Source organism: Cavia porcellus, unplaced genomic scaffold, assembly GCF_034190915.1.
Source record: "Cavia porcellus strain 051 isolate PalLab524CR breed Dunkin Hartley unplaced genomic scaffold, mCavPor4.1 scaffold_13, whole genome shotgun sequence".
Lineage (NCBI taxonomy): Eukaryota > Metazoa > Chordata > Mammalia > Rodentia > Caviidae > Cavia > Cavia porcellus.
Window position 1 is genome coordinate 14,940,391 of NW_026947496.1, and position 18,761 is coordinate 14,959,151.

Below are 18,761 nucleotides of genomic sequence, written 5' to 3' on the forward strand. Positions count from 1 at the left end.
TTTCTGCAATTTCTTCTCAGTGAATAAAAGCCAAGAATTCCATTTTCAAGGGTTGAACTACACCTGATACTGCTTGGTAACTGCCTTGAATTCTGCTTCTGGCAGTTAATGGCTTTCCCAGGGGAAAGTTATCTCCATAACCAACCTAGACTAACACCACACACCCATACCCCATGCTTCTTAACAAGGCCTTTGGGATCACTTATTGGAGAAAAACGTTAACCTACATTGTTCTCAACCAAAGGCTAATTTGAAAGCTATCTGAAATATAAGCATTTTTCATAGTAATTAAAAGTTCAGTGGGTAAAAATGTATGGGCTTCATTATCACAGAGACATCATAACTATAATAATAATAATAAAAGAATTTTAATTCTTACTATATGCTAGCGTAGTGTATTTCTACATGTATTGGCTAGGTCATTGCTCATGTGACTCTGATAGGCGAGCATCATTACACCTCACAAATGAGCCTTGTTCCTTGGTGAACACGGTGGGTTCAGAGTCCCCTTTTCCTGGACTCTTCTTGGAAATCTTAAGTGTTTGTTTCAGAGACTTCTGGTCTCCCCACCATCTTGATACTCAATTCTCCAAACCATGTCTGAGACTGGTAATGCATATGGCTTAGGGCTGCAGTGTGACATTGACTAAAAATCTATTTAGCATGCAGCTCTCCAAAACAGGCTTATTTGGTTTTTGTTTATTTTTTGTAGGTTTTCTCCCCTTTTAATCTGTACCAACTCGTAAATGAAGAATGGTCCTGCAGGGTTCTCTACTGTTTAGTCAATGGTCCAGTCAGCCCCTGATAATGTAGCCTTTAACATAAAATGTAATAGGAAATGGGAAAATAAAACACATATCTACTTCCAGGAAAGTTTTCTTTTTGAAAACAGGAGGCTAAACAACACCACACGATGCTTACAATGATTCCTATAAGTCTGTAAACGCTTTGAGTTACCAGCATACAGGTAATTACACATTTGTGAACAGTCCGTACCCCGCCACTCCCCATGTGAGGTGAGGGAGTGGTGTCCCCTGGAGGACACCATCATCCAGCACAGACACCCCAGAGTGGGCTGAGCTTCCTCTCTCTCCTCCCACAGGCACCTGCTGCTCCCTGCACCCTGCTGCCTTCCCTGCTTGCAGGATCACCCTAGTCTTGCCCACCACCTGCTCGCTCACCGCCGTCTCCTCCAGAACTCCCGTGTATTCTTCCCCTATCTCCCCTATGTCCATCACAGAGTCTCTCTACCTTTGCTTCCTACCTAGATCCTAGCTCTCTCCTAAAATCCGTGGGCTTGGCTATCTGCACACAAACACAGGCACTACATAGCAATGCAATAATCAGCAAGCTGTCCACTTACAAATCCTAGAAAGGGGAAGAATGAGATCATGAATCCACGTGTTCTTGATAAGCAAGATAAAGTCCCTTTTATTGTGGGATTCAATGTGTCCACCATGGTGCATGAGAACTCTTGAGATGCAATGGACACTTACTGGAGATTTGCTGAATGAGTAAATGTGTAAATTAATCAATGCACGAAGGAATAAGATTCTTTATTACACAAAGTTTGTTGCCCAAGGCTACATGGATAGAGAAGAAAAATGGGTAGATAGGGAAAACAGGAAGCTAATAAAATGCCAGGGAAACCTATACACAGAAGGTCATCTTACCATGCTAAGGCTCTCGTGGAAACACAGAATCATGCTGTAGAAGTTACCATCGTGCCTAACGGGCTGTGTTCTGATCCTCAGCTGCTCTGTTTGCCAGCACTGCAAGTCACAGCCCCCCAGTCGGCTGAGCAGAGACACCTTGAGGAGATAAGAGCCTCGAGGAGCTTTATCCTTGAGACCTCTAATGCATGTGATCTGTATTTGAAGCAGCTGAGGCGACTGAGACTGCTCAACCTGCAAAAAAGGTAGAATTCTTGAATTACACAGGAACTGGGTAAAACCACACAATTAGCAACAACGGGCTTCTGGGAAGGGGAGTAGACAATTACTTTACTCAACCTATAATTGTCAGGTATTAGCAATGATAACAGACAAGGACACATGCTGTATAATTAAGAGGTCAAAAGGCAAACCTGCTGATGATAGGAGGCAAAGTTTAGCCAACCTTTAAACATGGTATGTTAATGATCTGTGACATCAGAAACCAGTCATTTCTTATAACAAGATGGAATTAACAGGAAACCAACACTTCTAAAAGCCACACAGCGTGCCCTCTCCAATATCAGGGATGGGTGCAACTGGGCAGTAAGCTCCAATCTGGGAATCTGAAGGGTGACAGACAGGACCTACATGGAGTCACGGATCACAGTGAAACGTTGGTCAGGGCAAAGCAAAGCAAAGCAGGCCACGCTAATACCTCGCCTGACTAGCATGAAGTCAGCCTGCCCCACAGGCTTCCAAGGAGAGTCCAAAATAAGGGGGAGGTGGCATATGGATGTGTTTTACCCCTAAATTTACCACCAATTGTACGTAACCGAGGTAGCTGCCTTAATAGGCCACAGTATGCTTGAATGTTGTTGCTCACCCTTAGCTGACAGTAAAGGACCACTTACATGTTTAGTGAGTGTCTAAACATTTATATAGGTTGATGATTTTTAAACAACTACTGTTTCTGGTTAAATAGAGACTAAGCCAGGATTAGGAACATCTTAAATGTCAGTTCAGTCATGTATGTTTCTATCTCCCGTAGTCCCTCATAGTTTTCAATATAATTTGATGCTGGAGAATGTTCTAGTTTGCTGTGCTCTAATCAAAATCAATGTCATTTTTAGACACCAGTTACTCTCCTGGCCACTCAAGTTAGTAGTATCTCCAGTTACAGTGCAGCAAGCAGTAAGGATTTGGTAATCCTGCCTAGACTTTATTTGAAGAGGTGGATATATATTTCCATATAGATAATATGCCTCTAGAATTAAATCACAGTTAAATAAACAGTAAAAGTTGTTCAACTTCTTTTGTTTTTTTTTTCATGCAAGTCATACTTAAAAACTAATTGAAATAACAATTATTTTTGGCTTAATTAGAAAGTCTTAATTAACAACAAAGACTTAACCTTCATATTTTGGTTTCCAAAAATATTTTAAAAATTAATGCCATGTGAATAAATAAAACAATCTTTTTTAAACCTCAAGGCAGGATTACTGATGCAGGCAGACGAGTTATTAAACACATTCTAAATTAAACGCCTCTATGAATTTTATACTGAAATATATTGTGATAGTTTTGCATGCCAAATGTGACATTTTGTGTTTTAGATTCATCTTCCGTAGTAATTTTGGAAATGTCATACAAACAAAGATTTTGTCATTTACCAATGGAATTACTATGCATGGCCGCCTAGCCATCTCTTTGCTGGCTCTTGCGGTTGTTTCAAGTCAGCAAGCCATAAAAAATCTTTATCTCTCTGAAACACAGCAATTTGGAAGATAATCGAATGGTGACTAGGGGGCAGAAATGCCAGGCTGAGGAATTATACCACAATCTCTCTTGCATTTACAACCTTCCTCAAAGCGACTGTCAGATGAGGAGGATCAGGAGATAGAAGACCCATCAAATCTCAAGCCTCCTCTCATTTGCATGGCGGCAGGCCTGCCTGGCCTGCCCAGTACAGCAAGGATGGAGCCTGGCCTATCAGCAGCCCCGCTCTGAGGAATTCCAAGGGCTTTGCCCGGGAGAGCTTCCGGCCATCCGATTCTAGCACAGAATTCTCATCAGAAAATATTTATTAGGCCTGCTAAAACTCTGTCCTCTGGAGAGATCTACAGGCAGAAAAGCACAACAGGCACATGGATCGATACCATCGATCTCATCATTTCACAGTTTGCACCAGGAAAGAAGTCAGTCCCCAGAGCCTCACCTCCCAGCAAGAGCCCGCTGCTCCCATGCAACTGTGAGTTACTTCCGTGAGGGAGCCGAGCTTGGTGACACTGTGTTTTTCACCAACAGGTAAGTCTGCAGCCGATGGCTGACTTGGAGCCCTGTTCCAGTATGAGAAGGAGAAAAGAGAAAAAGAGAAATTGACAACAGAGTATAAAGCAAATATTTGCCTTTAGAAGCACAATACAATATGATGCTTTCCTTACACATTGTGTCACATTAACCAGGAATTAGAGAAACACCACATTACAGGTGTTGCCGTGGATTAAAGTCAGAGAGGAAGTGGCCTTTGAAGTTTGGCCCCATAAAAATATAAGATTCACTATACTGTATTAGCTACTGATCTCCCAATAATTAAAATGTCACTTGTTGAGGAATTACCAGGAGATCAAATACAAGCATCCCTCCATATCTGTGAGGGATTTGTTCCAGGACCCCCCGTGAATACTGAAATCCACAGATGTCCCAAGTCCCTTGTAGGAGACGGCATAATGTTTGTGTACCTGCACATCCTCCTGTATACTCTGCTGTGGAGCCCTAGATTATTCATAATGCATAATATAACATTAATGCTATGCAAATAGTTATTATAGTGTATTGTTTAGGGGATAATGGCAAGAATACCGACTGTGCATGTTCAGATGCACCCATGCCTAAATGTTTTAAACGATTGGCTGAATCCATGGAGACAGAATCCATAGATACAGTGGACGAACTATATTTCGTCAGGCTTTTTGCCAATTCATTTGTATCCCCTCTTCCTCTCTTTCTTATAAACTATTAGAGAAACTTTGAGAAAAACTTCATCTAAATTCATGAAGAGCTGATATGACATAAATGTTTTTTAATGCAATGGCCAGAGAGCAAGATCTATTTCCACCCTCAAAGTGCTCTCCAGGCCTTTTGCTTACTATTAACATTTATGTCCTTTATTGGGGGTTCTTCTTTATCGTTGGCTTGGTTTTTTTCTGTTTTTTCTTCTTCTTGAATCTTGACAGCTTTTGCCTGCTTTTCCAAATTAATTTGAATTAAGAAGGATCGTGTATCTCCCTTCTCCTGACTCAAGCTTAATTCCATCAGCAGGGCCATCTGTGACAATGACTGTACCCTACCAGAGGAATAGCCTTTTGTGGCCTCACTGCTGATTTGGTTTCCTATGACATAAATGATTTCCTTTAATTTGGTTAGAGCTCCATTGACACAAGGGTTCATTAGGACACCCATTTGCCAGCAATTCAATTTCAAATTAAATACACTTTGTTGTAAATTTTATTACTTTTAAACTACTGTATCTATTGTCTTTAATGGACCTATTATACAGTTATGAAGGTAAATAGATTTCATTAGTAAACAGCAAACATTTTCTGTTTACTACAGTGACAGAATTTCCTCAGTTTCTGTCTTTGATCCCTTGGCAAGAACTGCAAGGCATTTGGAAGTATTCTAAAAACTGACTCTAGATAATTAGATACTTAACTCACAATTACAATCTGAAAAAAGATGATGAAGAAGGCAGGGTCCCTGCTTATAATCCCACTTTTTATAAGTAAAGACTTTCTAAAGCTAAATGGTGAAGACACAGCTTTAATGTAGTAGCAAATCCCTAGAGATCATCACGTGATCTTCAGTTCCTTAAAGCAATGACATTCTAGGTCAGGAGCCACAAGCAGACAACAGGTCACATGTGCATCGGTTCCTGAGCCCCATTATCATTCCTGTTCTCCCAGGTCTTGAATATGCATCAACCTTATGGTTATGTAACTAGGACTGCCCCCTGAGTGTCCACCGCGAGCTGGTTCCTGGGAGCCTACATTGAATACCAAAGTCCAGGGGTGCTCAAGTCCCTTTAATAAAATCACATAGTCTTTGTATATAACCATAACTTTAAATCATTTCCAGATGATTTGTAAATCATAGTACATGGTAAATTCTTCATGAATAGTTCAATGGTAATTTTTAGACAATGATGACAAGAAACAGAGGCTGTACATGTTCGGTACAGCACAAAGCTGTGGGATGCAGGAGAGTGATATTTTGTATCTAAGGTTAGTTGAATCCATAAGTGTGAAAACCATGGATGCCAAGGTCTTGATAAATGTTTGTGCACTGAAAAAATGTCCTCATTAGCCCACACACTGCGTGTATTCACTGGTGAAATACTGACTTCTGTTTTTCATAGCCAGGTAACTGGACATTATTCCACACAAATGATACTGCTGCTGTACATATTATTTTGTAATCTTTGCTTTCCATGTAGTATATTATAGTTCTTTTTTTTTCTTATTACAGCATAATTTTTAGGTATCACCTAGTGTTTGGAGCCCAGAGTCTATCATAATTTATTTAAATGATCCCTTATTCCTGGATATTTAGACTAGTCCCTATTTTCACTACTGTAAGTTCCTATGTAATTAACTCTTTCATATATAAAGTCTTGCAAACCTCCCTGGCCATTTTCTTAGTATAAAATCCTATCACAGGAAGTGCATGGTATTCTGCACCTCTCCAGTCCCCACACTGGGCACTGAAGTGGCGCTGTAGTGATACCGAATCCCATACGCACAGCCTAGCCTCTCCCACACCAACCAGACCTCACAAGGAGGCAGGTCTCACTCTGGCTCTCATCCGATTGGCTTCTAGAAGACAGAAGTTAAGGAAAGCAGCAGTGAACAAGCTCATGGAGAAACAGCACTCAGTCTCAGCACCACTGAAGTTCAAACAGATACCTCTTCCTTGTGTAGGCTGCTCTGCTCCGTAACGGACGTTTAGCAAACTCCATGGCTCTACCCACTAAATACACAATCACTCCCACCAACCCGGCCCCAGCTGTGATGGCAAAATCCTCTCTCCACATCACTAAACTTCCGGAGCGCCAAGTCGATGGCCCTGGAGGACCATTGCTCTACAGCACTAAGTAGCACAGCCTGAGCGTTTAGCATATTCGAGGCACTTTCTCAACTAATATCTATTCAGCCTTTACAATAATCTGATAAGCTGTTATTATTACTATTATTACTCCTGCTTAATGGATGCAAAACTGATGCTGAGAAGTGTTTGCTGTGCTATTCAAGGTCACACAGTGTGATTAACAGTGACACCACCCAATTTGAAAACTGTCTAGGGGAATTACTGCCACATCCACAGGTTGGAAGGTCACCCACCAGCCCCAGGATTTTGATATTGTTCAAGAGATAAATAAAACATGGCTCCCAGATACACCAGCATGCCTAGATTGCCCGATCCCCTAACATCATACAGATAAAAGGGCACAGATGTAACCCACGAGGAAATGGGGTCAACATTCCCAAAAGTCTAAGAGTGGATTAAACCAAGGGTATTTATCACCTGTAACTGACCCACATTTAACCCACAGCAAAACACCCAGAGGTCAAACAGAATGCATCAAACCTAACGAAGGAACGTACTTCAGAAGTGTTTTGTCCATCTTTAAACGTGACATAGGCAGGTACTGGTTAAATCTTTCTTCTTCAGATTTCACATCCTACATTTAAAAAGAGACAGTAAAAGAGAAAATAAAAATATAGTTGACTCAAAACACTCTCCAAACACCAGTGTAAAGTTTGTTTTTGCTATGACCAGGGTATGCTGACTCTCAAAAGGTGAAGTTCCCAGAGACAAGACGGTGGGAGCTGTGCCTTTGGCAACCACCTTGTTAGGATCCCTGACTTCTCTGGGTTACTTTCAGACCAGGAATGTAGCAAAAGGAACGAGTTGGGTCCCGTAGCAAAAGGAACCATTAGTGGAAATGCTTTCACACACAGTACAGTGGAATGGTTTTAGAACACGGAAAGTGACTTAACGGAGGTATAGAAAGTATGGTGGATTAACTAGTGGGCAGCTTGGAACACCCAGCTGAACTGACTCAGTGAGGTGCTGGGTGTGGAAGGCCCACCCGAGGACTATTTGAAAAGAGAGCTGGAGGGGAAGGTGGTGCACTGTTGATTCTCCTGGAGAAGCTTGTCACGCTGGTTTTCATGAAACCAACTCAGTGTTATCATCAGAAAAACTCAGGTCCTCGCTGTCGCTCAGGATGACTGTGGTTCTCTTTGGGGAAGCTCTGGTCCTTACCTTGAGCATTTCTTTCCAGACCAGGGCAGATCCCTCAGCCTGCTGGCACAGATCTCTCATCTCTGCTGGCGCAGACTTTCCAACTTCTGCCACTGACCTGTGGGCCTTCCAAGAGCAGATCCTTAATGCAGACTTGCATGAGGCATTGTTGTGGGTTCTAAGCCTCCAGCTGGACTCATTGAGGACATTGCTATGGGATCCAGGCCCGCAGCAGGATTCCTTGGATCTCACAGACAGATTTCTTCTGCATTTGAGTACTCTCTTCTGCATTTGAGTCTTTGAGTGAATATTATAAAATGATCCTATAAATTATGTGTCCTCTATTAAATCTTTTCCCTTCTAAACCCTGCCTACAACAGGAAGCTAGAGAAATTAACAATAATTTTAGTCATAATTTATTATTCAATCCAGAGTACTTGGAGAGTAAAAGGGGAAATATAATTATGCAAGGACAATAAGCATAATCCAGGACTCTCCCACACAAACTAGAATATATTAAAATCCCATTATCTAAACTATGTTACAATATTCTTGCATATGTGCTGATAGGCTCTCAAATAATCAAAATCAACATATTCAGCAAAGGTGGAGAGAGACAGAAAGAAAGATTGTTGATGATGAAAGTTGAAATCCTTAACAATTCAAACAACTCAAAGAATGAGAAAAGATGCCTCAATTCCTGTTACCCAACAAATAAATACAAACAAGATGCCTTCTACCACGTGCTTTTGGTGACACACATCAACCTTCACACATGACAGGTGAGAGCGCTCATTATGAATAGCTAGAAGCTAGGTCCAGAGTAACTATGAAATCAAGACAAGCAGAGGATGGGTGTTCTCTGGTAGAGTCTCAAGATCTAGAAAGCGTTCTCCACGGCTCTCAGCCCTGGCCTGTGAACCTCAGGTTCCACGCTGAATCTTTCCTCCTTCTCATAGAGAAGTAGCCCATCCTTGCAACTAAGTAATTCTCCCAGCCTTCCCCCATCCCCAGAATTTAGGGGTCCAAAGACCTTTTCATTTGAGCCCCTCCCCACCCCAATGAAATTAACCTCAGAAATAAAACAATGGCAGGCGTAGAAAGCACAGTGGGGAGGACGCTCCAAAGGGCAACCTAGAGAATAATTTTTAGAGAGTGCGTTTTCCGCTAACATATTTCCTTTTTAAATCTGAGGAGTCTTCTGTGAATTAGATGAAAGTGAAAACCACAAATCCCTTCAAATCAAGCCCTTCTCCACCTTGGCCTTCCACTGACAGGATGGGAATGAAGCCTCTAAATGCTAGAAATCGCGTGTTGTTGGCCTGGAGAACTGTGAGCCACACCCCAAATTTCCTCACAGCGCCCTTTGTCTAGGGAACAGTATTCTGAGGCACTACTTTTCATATTTCTGAGCTCTGAACAAAAGATGTGACTGTGACACTTTCGGCGTCATGCATGAGCTATATTTTCCTGGCACAGGAAGTTGGCTCAGCAGCTATTTCTTTGTTGTAGTGTTGTTTGCCGTCTAAGAGGCTGAGAATTTTCAGTACCACCAAGTCAGGATTCTCTTTCTTTAACAGTCCTCCCGTTAGTTTCTCTCCCACCTACCTCACATTTTACAATAAGCAGCAAGAACACACCTGGCTGGGAATCGTCTTAGGTAGATTATCCAGCTCCTTAGGAATACTCCCTGGATTCCATATAACGCCAATCAACAGTGTTCCTCACTCTTTTGTCTTCCATAATAAAGATTTACCTTCCTCCATTTCCCAATGAGATTTTGTTCATTTTTTTATAAGTCCTCACTCTACTAAAAATTCTTCAGCAAAATTCAGTGCCGGTCATGAGTTGGGTCTTATTATGTTAGCACCACTTGTAGGTAGCAAAATCTGGCTAAATTAGATGGCCCTTCATTCACACAGGATATATTCTAACACTCCTTCATGGATGGCTAAAGCAAATCCTACGTGTATTACACTTTTCTTCCTATACCCACACATATATGATAAAGTTTAACTTATAAATTCAGTGCAGTAAGAAATTAATAACACTAATAGTACAACAGAATATATGAATATATTTCAATAAAAGTTACATAGATGTGTTCTGTCTTGTTTCCGGAATCTTTCTTTTGCTATTTTCAGATCCCAGATGACCATGGATACCTGGCATTACAGAAAATGAAACCGAGGATAAGGTGATATGACTGTAGTTCTCTACTACTTTCTTTCTGGTGAGCCTGATAAATGAAATTAACCTCAGAAATAAAACAATGGCAGGCGTAGAAAGCACAGTGGAGGGGACATTCCAAAGGGCAACCCAGAGAATAATTTTTAGAGAGTGAGTTTATGGCAGAGGATGCTCAGAGGGGTCAGTGGCATTTAGCACGAGACCTTAAAAATTTAGCCATGCAAACAATGGCAAGACTGATTCTTCAGGCCAGGGATTTAGCTCAGCAGCATAAGTGCCTGCATGGCAAACATGAAGCCATGAGTTCAATCCCTGGTACTAAAAAAAAATAAAAATAAAAACAAAAACATCTGATTCTTCTAAACAGTGAGAGCAGCATATGCAAAGGTCCAGAGGTAAGACATAACTTGCATACTTAAAAACTAAAAGATAAGTGTGGTCTAAAACTATTCACATTGGTAAATGGGCTAGAAACATAAACAAGAACTAGAACCTGCTGGAAATCCAGATGCTGTTAATGAATCTGCACACTCTGTGGAAATGAGGAGCCAGTAAAGGGTTAAGTAAAGGAATGACATTGTCTGCTTTGTAAAGAATGAGCAGTGAAGTTTTGGAAGTGTTAAATGAACGTTTGATTCTTCCTCTTACAGACCACATTTCTCAGCAAACTGTAACTGTGATAGATCCAGATGACTGAAGAGAGGAAATTCTACCTCGTATTTGTAAGATACAGAAGTCACAGCTAGCCGGCCAGAGGAAGGGACTGTCCACTGGACTGTGAGCAGAGGAGGACAAGTAAACAAGCGGTCAAAGACACGAGGACCACAGCTTCACCTCACCCTGATCCTTCCTCTCTAAGATGGGCATCCTGCAAGAGTTAGAGAAGGAGCATGACATAGCTTGCAGAGCAATCCCCAACCAGAGGATTGCAAGGCTTCATCAAAGCCCAGAGAAGAGGCCATGTTACATTATGCTGTTAGCATGTTGTACCGTGATACTGCCAGACTAAAGAAGGGGTGCGTGCTTGCTGTGGTTACATGTGGCGAAAAGCCCACCTTTAGTGCCTGTATCAATGAGGGTCTTGACTGAAACAGATGCATTTCCAAAATGAGATGATTCACAGTACTTTACTCCAAAGATGTTGTTACAAGCCATGGATTTCAAAGGACCAAAGAGCAGGCTGTTTCCTTGTCTGGGCTTGAAAGGACAGGAGACAGAATGGTCACCAGAAGAGAGGCTGTTCTGTGTCGTTTGCTCTGAGCACAACAGTGATCCCAGATGGAGGGAGAGAGCCAGCTCCATGCAGCCTGACCTCACAGAGCAGAGGAGCCATATGACTTCTCTGTTCCTCCCTCTCCTCCAGGCTAAGACTTCTCTTGGATGGAAAGCAAGCAGGATCCAGGAAGCACATGGACCTGATCGAGGCTTCCCCATGGTTCAGCTTCTGGTGGCAGAGACTGGATGTGGGAGAGGGATAAATTTTATACAGATGCCCACCCTCTCCCTTTGTCCCTGTGTGAGAGGGAGCTACACAGAAATGCTCACTCCCTACGGAGGGGTGAAGGGAGGCGGACGTCACTGAGGGCAGCTGCAAGGTGAGCTCCTGAGCCGAGCTGTCAGGTTTTGCCACGTGACTGGATGAGGAAGGCAGGAGAATCCCCAATGAGGCTCAAGGTTCTGGCTTCAGTCTCTGGTACCATCCACTGTGACAGAGAAGATGGGTAAGTCAGGAACAGGGTTTGGAGGTGCAAAATTTTAGGCTCCATGTTAACTCTGAGGTGTTTTTGAGACACTCAAGTGGCAGTGGTGACTTTGAGTGGCAGTAAGAGAAGAGACTGAAGCTTCTGGCTGTCACCAGAAGGAAGAAGGAATCAGGCGAGAGGAATCCGCAAAGTTACCCTGCAGAGATGTTCACCTATTTTTATGCTTTGAATCATTTCATCCTCGAATGTTTTATATCATTTAGTCCCCACAACAGCCCTGAGATGGATGCACTTTAGGATCGTGCTTACTACTTACTTACAGATGGGTAAACCGAAGCCTAAAGATCTCCAGGTATTTACCCAAGTTTGCAGTGCATGGCAAAGCCCAGAGCTCTTACTTGGCACGGCTGGTCCCTTATATAGTCACCCATTGCTTTATAGAAGTTAGATGCACAGGACCAGTGTCACATTTTTCCCTACCACTATACCACATGCATTTTCCACTACTAGCCCTAGCCAGTTTGTGAGAACAAGTTCAGACTTCAGCCGAGGGATGTATACGGGCCTTTGGGAAGGAGTAAAAAGGGTAAACAGGAAACCTGCACTGCAAAGCATGAAGTTTTCTTTTGTATTTTCCAGGAACTACCAAACAGTACAATCATGGTTTACAAAGAGAATAAACCCCTCATAAAGTCAACTATGTCCGAATCCTTTGTATTTCAGAAGCATCACTTATGAATAGTGAATCAAAAGTAATTCTCTGTATAAAATTTATCTTGGAATATTTTGCAAACCACACATTCCATTATTTTCTGTCAGGCTGAGGAAGTGATGCATTTCTGTCATTGGAGAATTCCCAGGGCACAGTTTGGCAAAAGTATCAGCACCCGTTATCGATAAAATGAAAATTCATACATAATGTTCAACTTTATTTATATAATACCCAAACAAAATTCAAAAGATCACTGACTAGCTATCACTGTAAATGTAAATATTAACTTTGCATAATTATCTGTATTGCCTAGGCCTTTTCTATAGCAATATGAAGAAATGATGCAGGGAATCATTTCTAGACCCTTCTTTACAGAAACAAATAAAGAATAATTCCTCCACATATTGCTTAATTTCCCATAAATATCTAAGCATTCTTGAAAACAATTTCTGGTCCATTAATTCTCTCTTTTATCACTTCTCAGCATTTTGGCTAAGATCAAGTACATTAATTCCCTCCTCTTATCAGTAGAAAAACTCAACAAATATTAATTCGACTGTGCAAAACTGAATGTCTGCCTTTTATCTTATCTACTATTGAATGCCTAGATTTCAATATTCAAATTCGGTGAAGTTCATCAGGAAATAATGAAAGTTATCTATAGTTTGCCTTTTCATCCTACCCTATCTTCTCCTAAAAGCTAATGAAAGTCATATCCCATGCTGTAGAAAGTTTTTTGTTTGTTTTATTAGTGTGTCTTGCATTCTTATAACAAAATACTTGTCACTGGGTTCCTCATAAAAAGAAGTTTATTTAGTTGAGCTTTTACAGGCTGAAAGTCCAAGATTGCCTATTTACTTAGAATTCCCTGAGAACTTCATTGTCACAACACGACAGAGAAACAGGAAAGGGAGGGAGAGAAAGAGACAGACAGACAGACAGACAGAGACAGAGAGACAGAGAGAGATGGAGGGGAAGAGAGGAGAGGGGAGGGGAGGAGAGGAAAGGGGAGGGGAGGGGAGGGGAGAGGAGGAGAGGAGAGGGGAGGAGAGGGAGAATGAATGGGCCACATGCAGACAGGACCAAGCTGGTGCAGCCATCTTGCTTTCTAAGAAGCGGGTCTTGCAGTACTGATCTAGTCCTATGAGGGTCAGAACTCCTGAAAGCATTGACCCTCACAGGAAGACAGTCCCCTTCATGGCCTGTTTCCCATTAGTTTAAGATTAACACAGAGGACCAGAGTCCCAGCACTGAACCTCTGGAGAACACACTCAAACCGTGCCCAAAGCATGGCAACTTTCTCTCAGTGTGCAAAGGCGTGTGGGGAAATGTGCAGGCCAGGAAGCTATGTGAAATGATTCTGTGAAATGAAAAACCCAGTAGGAACAAGTTCTGGCAGGGTACAGAGCAGGGAGGCATAAGATCTGAGGAATAATGAGCAGACCATTCCACAAATTCACAAAAGTTTTTACAAGTGGCAAATTCTCAGAGTTTTTCAATCTTTAAATTATTTTGCAATAACTATTGAGCTATAGTTTAGATCTAAAAGGGAAAACTTGTTTAGGGTAGCTTTCTTAATATTTACTGATTTTGTTCATTTAGAGTATATGTAAAGATTTTCAAAATACAGTCCACTGATTTTTGACACTGTGTCTGTAACCATTTTGCAATGAGGTTATTAATCTTTCATGGTAAGGTTTACTTGATATTTTGTGTTTTACTGGACTTCTAAGAAAGATCTTGATATTTTCTGGGGGCAAGCAGTTTGAATGTTCAACTTAGATGTTAATTTGAGAATTTGATCATAGAACAAGAATTGTTGGAAGCTTTAAGTATATGACCTTTTAAATTAAGTAATAGAATTAAGAATGTGAAGCATCTGAGTGTGGTGGTGCACGCCTGCAATCCTAGCCCTTGGGAGGCTGAGGCAGGAAGATCACCCATGAGTTCAAGGCCAGCCTGGACTATATAGCTGAACTCTGTCTCAAAAAAAAAAAAAAAACAAAACAAAACAAAACAATAAAATGAAGCAAGATAAACAGAGGAATGGGAACACATTCTTCAAAATCATACCTGAGATAATTTATAAATTATTTTATAACCCAAGTAAAATTCTAACAGAACCTTCTAGCATCTAAAGCAAATAAGTAAGAATCACTTTAAGTGAGTTATCCTGTATCCATATCTAAATCTATTTCCTGGTTATTTTATGCCTTGGTTTTAGACAAAATGATTTTTACATTCTATGTGTTTAATAAGTGGTTTTATTTTCCTCTTTGGATTATTGCATTTCTTTTTTTATTTTAAAAAGCAAAACAGAAAAAAAGGATAGAAATGACACACAATTTCAAAAAATAGGAACTTAACACTAATTAATATATTACATATTGTTATCTTAGAAGTAGTTGTTCAGGACATAAGTTAACATGTTTGTCTGATTCTCTGTTACACAGGATGCCTAGAAAAGCCTTTGTTCATAAGGAAATTATGATTAAGACAGCATAATAAAATATACCTGAATAACTATAATATACTATATGCTCAAATTACAAGTGAGTATAAGTTATAACAGATAAGAAATGAATTCCCCGAATGATAAAGATACTTTAATATTATATAATTTAATACCATTACTTTAATGCCATTTATTAGATATACTCCTTATACTTAAAAATGGCTAGAGCAACATTATATGACATAATTTCTATGCACATTTTACTGATTAAAAGAACAAAACTCCCAGGAACTTGGATGAATTTTCTGAACCCAAATACATCATAAGATTAAGAGTATATCTGAATCCATTACCATTTGACATTTCAACCCCAGTTCACTCCACCATACCAGGACGATTTCCTGAAAACATAATTACCTGTGGTCTGGGGATGTAGCTCAGTGGTAGAACACTTGCCTAGGCTTTGATGCCCAGCACCACACAAAAATAATGAAATCTAAAAATCAATCACCTGGGCAGGAAACATCTGTGGGAAGCTATTTAGAAGCAACACTAATTGTGAAATGAATTGGAGCAGAGAGCTCAGAAGCAGGAAGTGTGCCTGATATTTTTAAAGTAGAACACATTTGATACTTGTTACCTGGTAGAGGAAAACCTCTTTCAGTAAGAGACATTTGTTAATATTTGTATAGTTACTGTTTAGGCTCTTTATTGAAGCAGCTTTTCAAATTTAAAAGAATGTTCATAGCAAGTTCTGTTTCTCTTTGATCAGAAAGATAGGAAAGGAATCTGCAGAAAAATGAGATATTTATACATGACTGTTTTAGTTAAGCGTTTTAGGGAAAAAAATCTTTTAAAATAATTTCAAGGTGATTCCAATAGCACGCTGCACGTTTCAGCTCACACCTCCTACATTCTCTCCCTCCATAGTCTACCCCACCTTTTCTTATTGTTAAAGGTTCTGGGTCTAGATTTCTAATTGCCATCATTCATCACGTAGTCCTTCAACAATGACACATTACTGAAAAGATGACAGTAGTCAAAATCACTCAAAACGTTCACAGGGAGTTAATGATCACTACCCAAGCACGCACGCTAAAGAAAAGGTAAAGTGGCATTTTCAAAGAGACTGTAAGAGAGGGAAGCTTACCCTGCAAGGAAAGCACAAGAGCTACTGTGATGGCACGTTTAATCCTCACCAACAAATTACGAGGTGTGTATTACTGTTCCCACAATACAAACATTTGGGGGTGCTCACCCAGCATCCCCAAACCCTGTGCTCAGACGGCTGAAGTTATTTCCACCTCACGTGAGGATACGTGATCCAGAACCAGGAAGACCAGCATAAGTGCAGGCTGGACCTCAGTGATGATTCCAGGTCTGGACCATACGCCCTGTGACATCCAGCCCAGGGGAAGGACAAAGTACTTGAAATGCCGTGTGATGGGTCAGGGGGAATATCACATGAACCGAACAGCCTAACACCCTCATTTGCTTAATAATTCATTTTAATTTCAGTATCTGTTCATTGGTTGACAATATCTTTGGTACTAAACAATTAGAACAGAAGGTCAAAGCAAAAGAGATGAAAACTGACCCTAATAATTACAAAAAATCATACTGTACCTACTTCTCTATTGTTGTTTCTCTTGACTTTATCACCAAGAAGCACTTGTTAGAGGCGACATCTACTTATAGGAAAATAAATTCACATTAAATGCAGCAGTATGTCTCGCATTACTGCTCTGTCTTTATTGTATTCCTGCTTTTTTTCGCCCACCGTGATAATTTCTATGTACCTAATTCTGTCCTCACTACCCATTTTATAAAATAAAAATATCTTTCAAAACTTATTACTTATTTCAGATTCAAAAAATGACAAACTACCTTTAGTTTCTACCTCTTAGTATATTTTACCCAGTCACTGAATAAGGCTCCCCTCTAATGGGACATCAAAAGATAATCTGAGATCCATTCAACTTGACCAAGTTAATTTGAACAACAACAAAAAAAAAACATTCTAGAGCTAGCAACATTCCAGACTAAAGAGGCTTCAATGTACTGAGCCACTTATATTACCAGAAGAAAAGAAGTGATGTACAGAGATTACCTGATTGGCCTAATCTAGGCTGTGCCTTAACTGAAAATAATTAGCAGCCTCAGGCCTGAGACTGAGAGAGGCATCAGCCACTGTGGTTGTCTGAGGCTGGATCACCTAGCTAAGAGAGCACAGTCTCAGTGAGCTGCCACCTGCTTGTACATCAGTCTAGGTTTTAGCTTAACAAGGAGCTCCTAAAGGGCCAACTCATGGTGCAAGCAGGGAGGATGGTTTAGATCAGTTTATTGGAGGTCAGTAAGGCATAAATGAAATGGCCACTAATGGGCTTACTGGATGGTCTTCTGTTTTCCCATCAACTCTTAGATTTCCTTAAGTCTTACCTACCTGAGCATGTGTATTTGATTCATCTCAATTGAAGTCATTAAGAATTAGCATGCAAAATGCATGGCAATGCATTAATTTGTTTTTTAATTCCCTATGTGATAATACCATTTGATCTAGAACTACAAAATTATGGAAAATGCAATATCCATATTTGTGGGTTTTTTCCAGGAGGAACTGATCAAACCTTATGGATCATCCTTTTCAGATACAAAAAACATTAACATGTACAGATCCTCCACCTATTCATCTTCACGTGGTAAACCGCCAAAAATTTACTTTGGTAGAGTTTTGAATTGATCACATGTCCTCCTGTTTTGCAGCATCACACTATGAATTGGCTTTATCCTCATACGGAAGTATTTCCTCACCTTTTGCTCCTGCAACTAGCTGAGATTAGTGCCATTGCTTCCAAAGCACCAGAGTTAGGCAAAGGAGGCTCAAAGTCTGTTGTCTTTAGTTTTGTGACTTCAGCAAGACATTAACATTACTAAGCCTGCTTCCACAATGGAGAAGTGTGAATGGCAATATTTATCTGTGATATATAGTGCAAAGGATTAAAATATACAAACTATTTCAAATAGGTGATGAAATTGACAAATAATGTGTATCTGTGTCTAACTACATACCACCAGAACCATCTGTAACACCATGGCAATCCCAGGCTCTGTTTTTTCCTTTTCATGTCAATGTTATTTTCACTGACTGTTTGACCAGTTATTCTTACTTGTTAAAGTGAGCACAGAAGTTGCAAGTTCTGTGCTCAGGGAGGAAACGAAGGGATGAAAGTCCTCTCCTCCTGCCACGGAGCCTTGGGCATCTTACTGCACTAGCATGGCTGTCCACTCTGGGAACCCACTAAGGACAGCTGTTTTAACAGTCTGTAAGGTCTTCAGTCTGAGAAAGTACAAACTTTAGGAAACAGATTTTGATGGGGACTTTTTGGGACCTACAGGTCTTAAAAAGGAGAAATTGCCTCTTTTCATGAATTTCATATTCACTGAGGCAACTGTTTTTCAGAGCTCATAATCATGATCTCAACTATTCAGGCAAAGTATCTCGGGATACTTTTCCCATTTTAAAGATTAAAAAAAAAAGACACAGAATAGGAAATAGTATAATTCAAATTCTGGAGTCCAAGTCCCCAGACTCTGTTTGGTTTTTTTTTGTTTTTGTTTTTGTTTTGTCTTTTTCGTTTTTATTGGTACCAGGGATCGAACTCACGACTGCCTGCTTGCAAGGCAGGTGCTTATGCCACTGAGCTAAATCCCCAGCCCCAGGACTCTGTGTTTTTGCCTGTATA

General features: G+C 40.5%; 1 protein-coding gene across 1 annotated transcript in view; it reads right to left on the minus strand.

Moving 5' to 3' along the window:
- LOC101787516 (uncharacterized) overlaps window positions 1-18,761 on the minus strand; it is a 275,776-nt gene that overhangs the window by 208,405 nt on the left and 48,610 nt on the right. Inside the window, exons 13-15 of the mRNA XM_063259710.1 lie at window positions 7,316-7,392; window positions 3,871-3,991; window positions 1,674-1,907 (exon numbers count right to left, since the gene is read on the minus strand). Coding sequence (XP_063115780.1) covers window positions 1,674-1,907; window positions 3,871-3,991; window positions 7,316-7,392 — 432 coding nt within the window. The remainder of the gene's footprint in view (window positions 1-1,673; window positions 1,908-3,870; window positions 3,992-7,315; window positions 7,393-18,761) is intronic.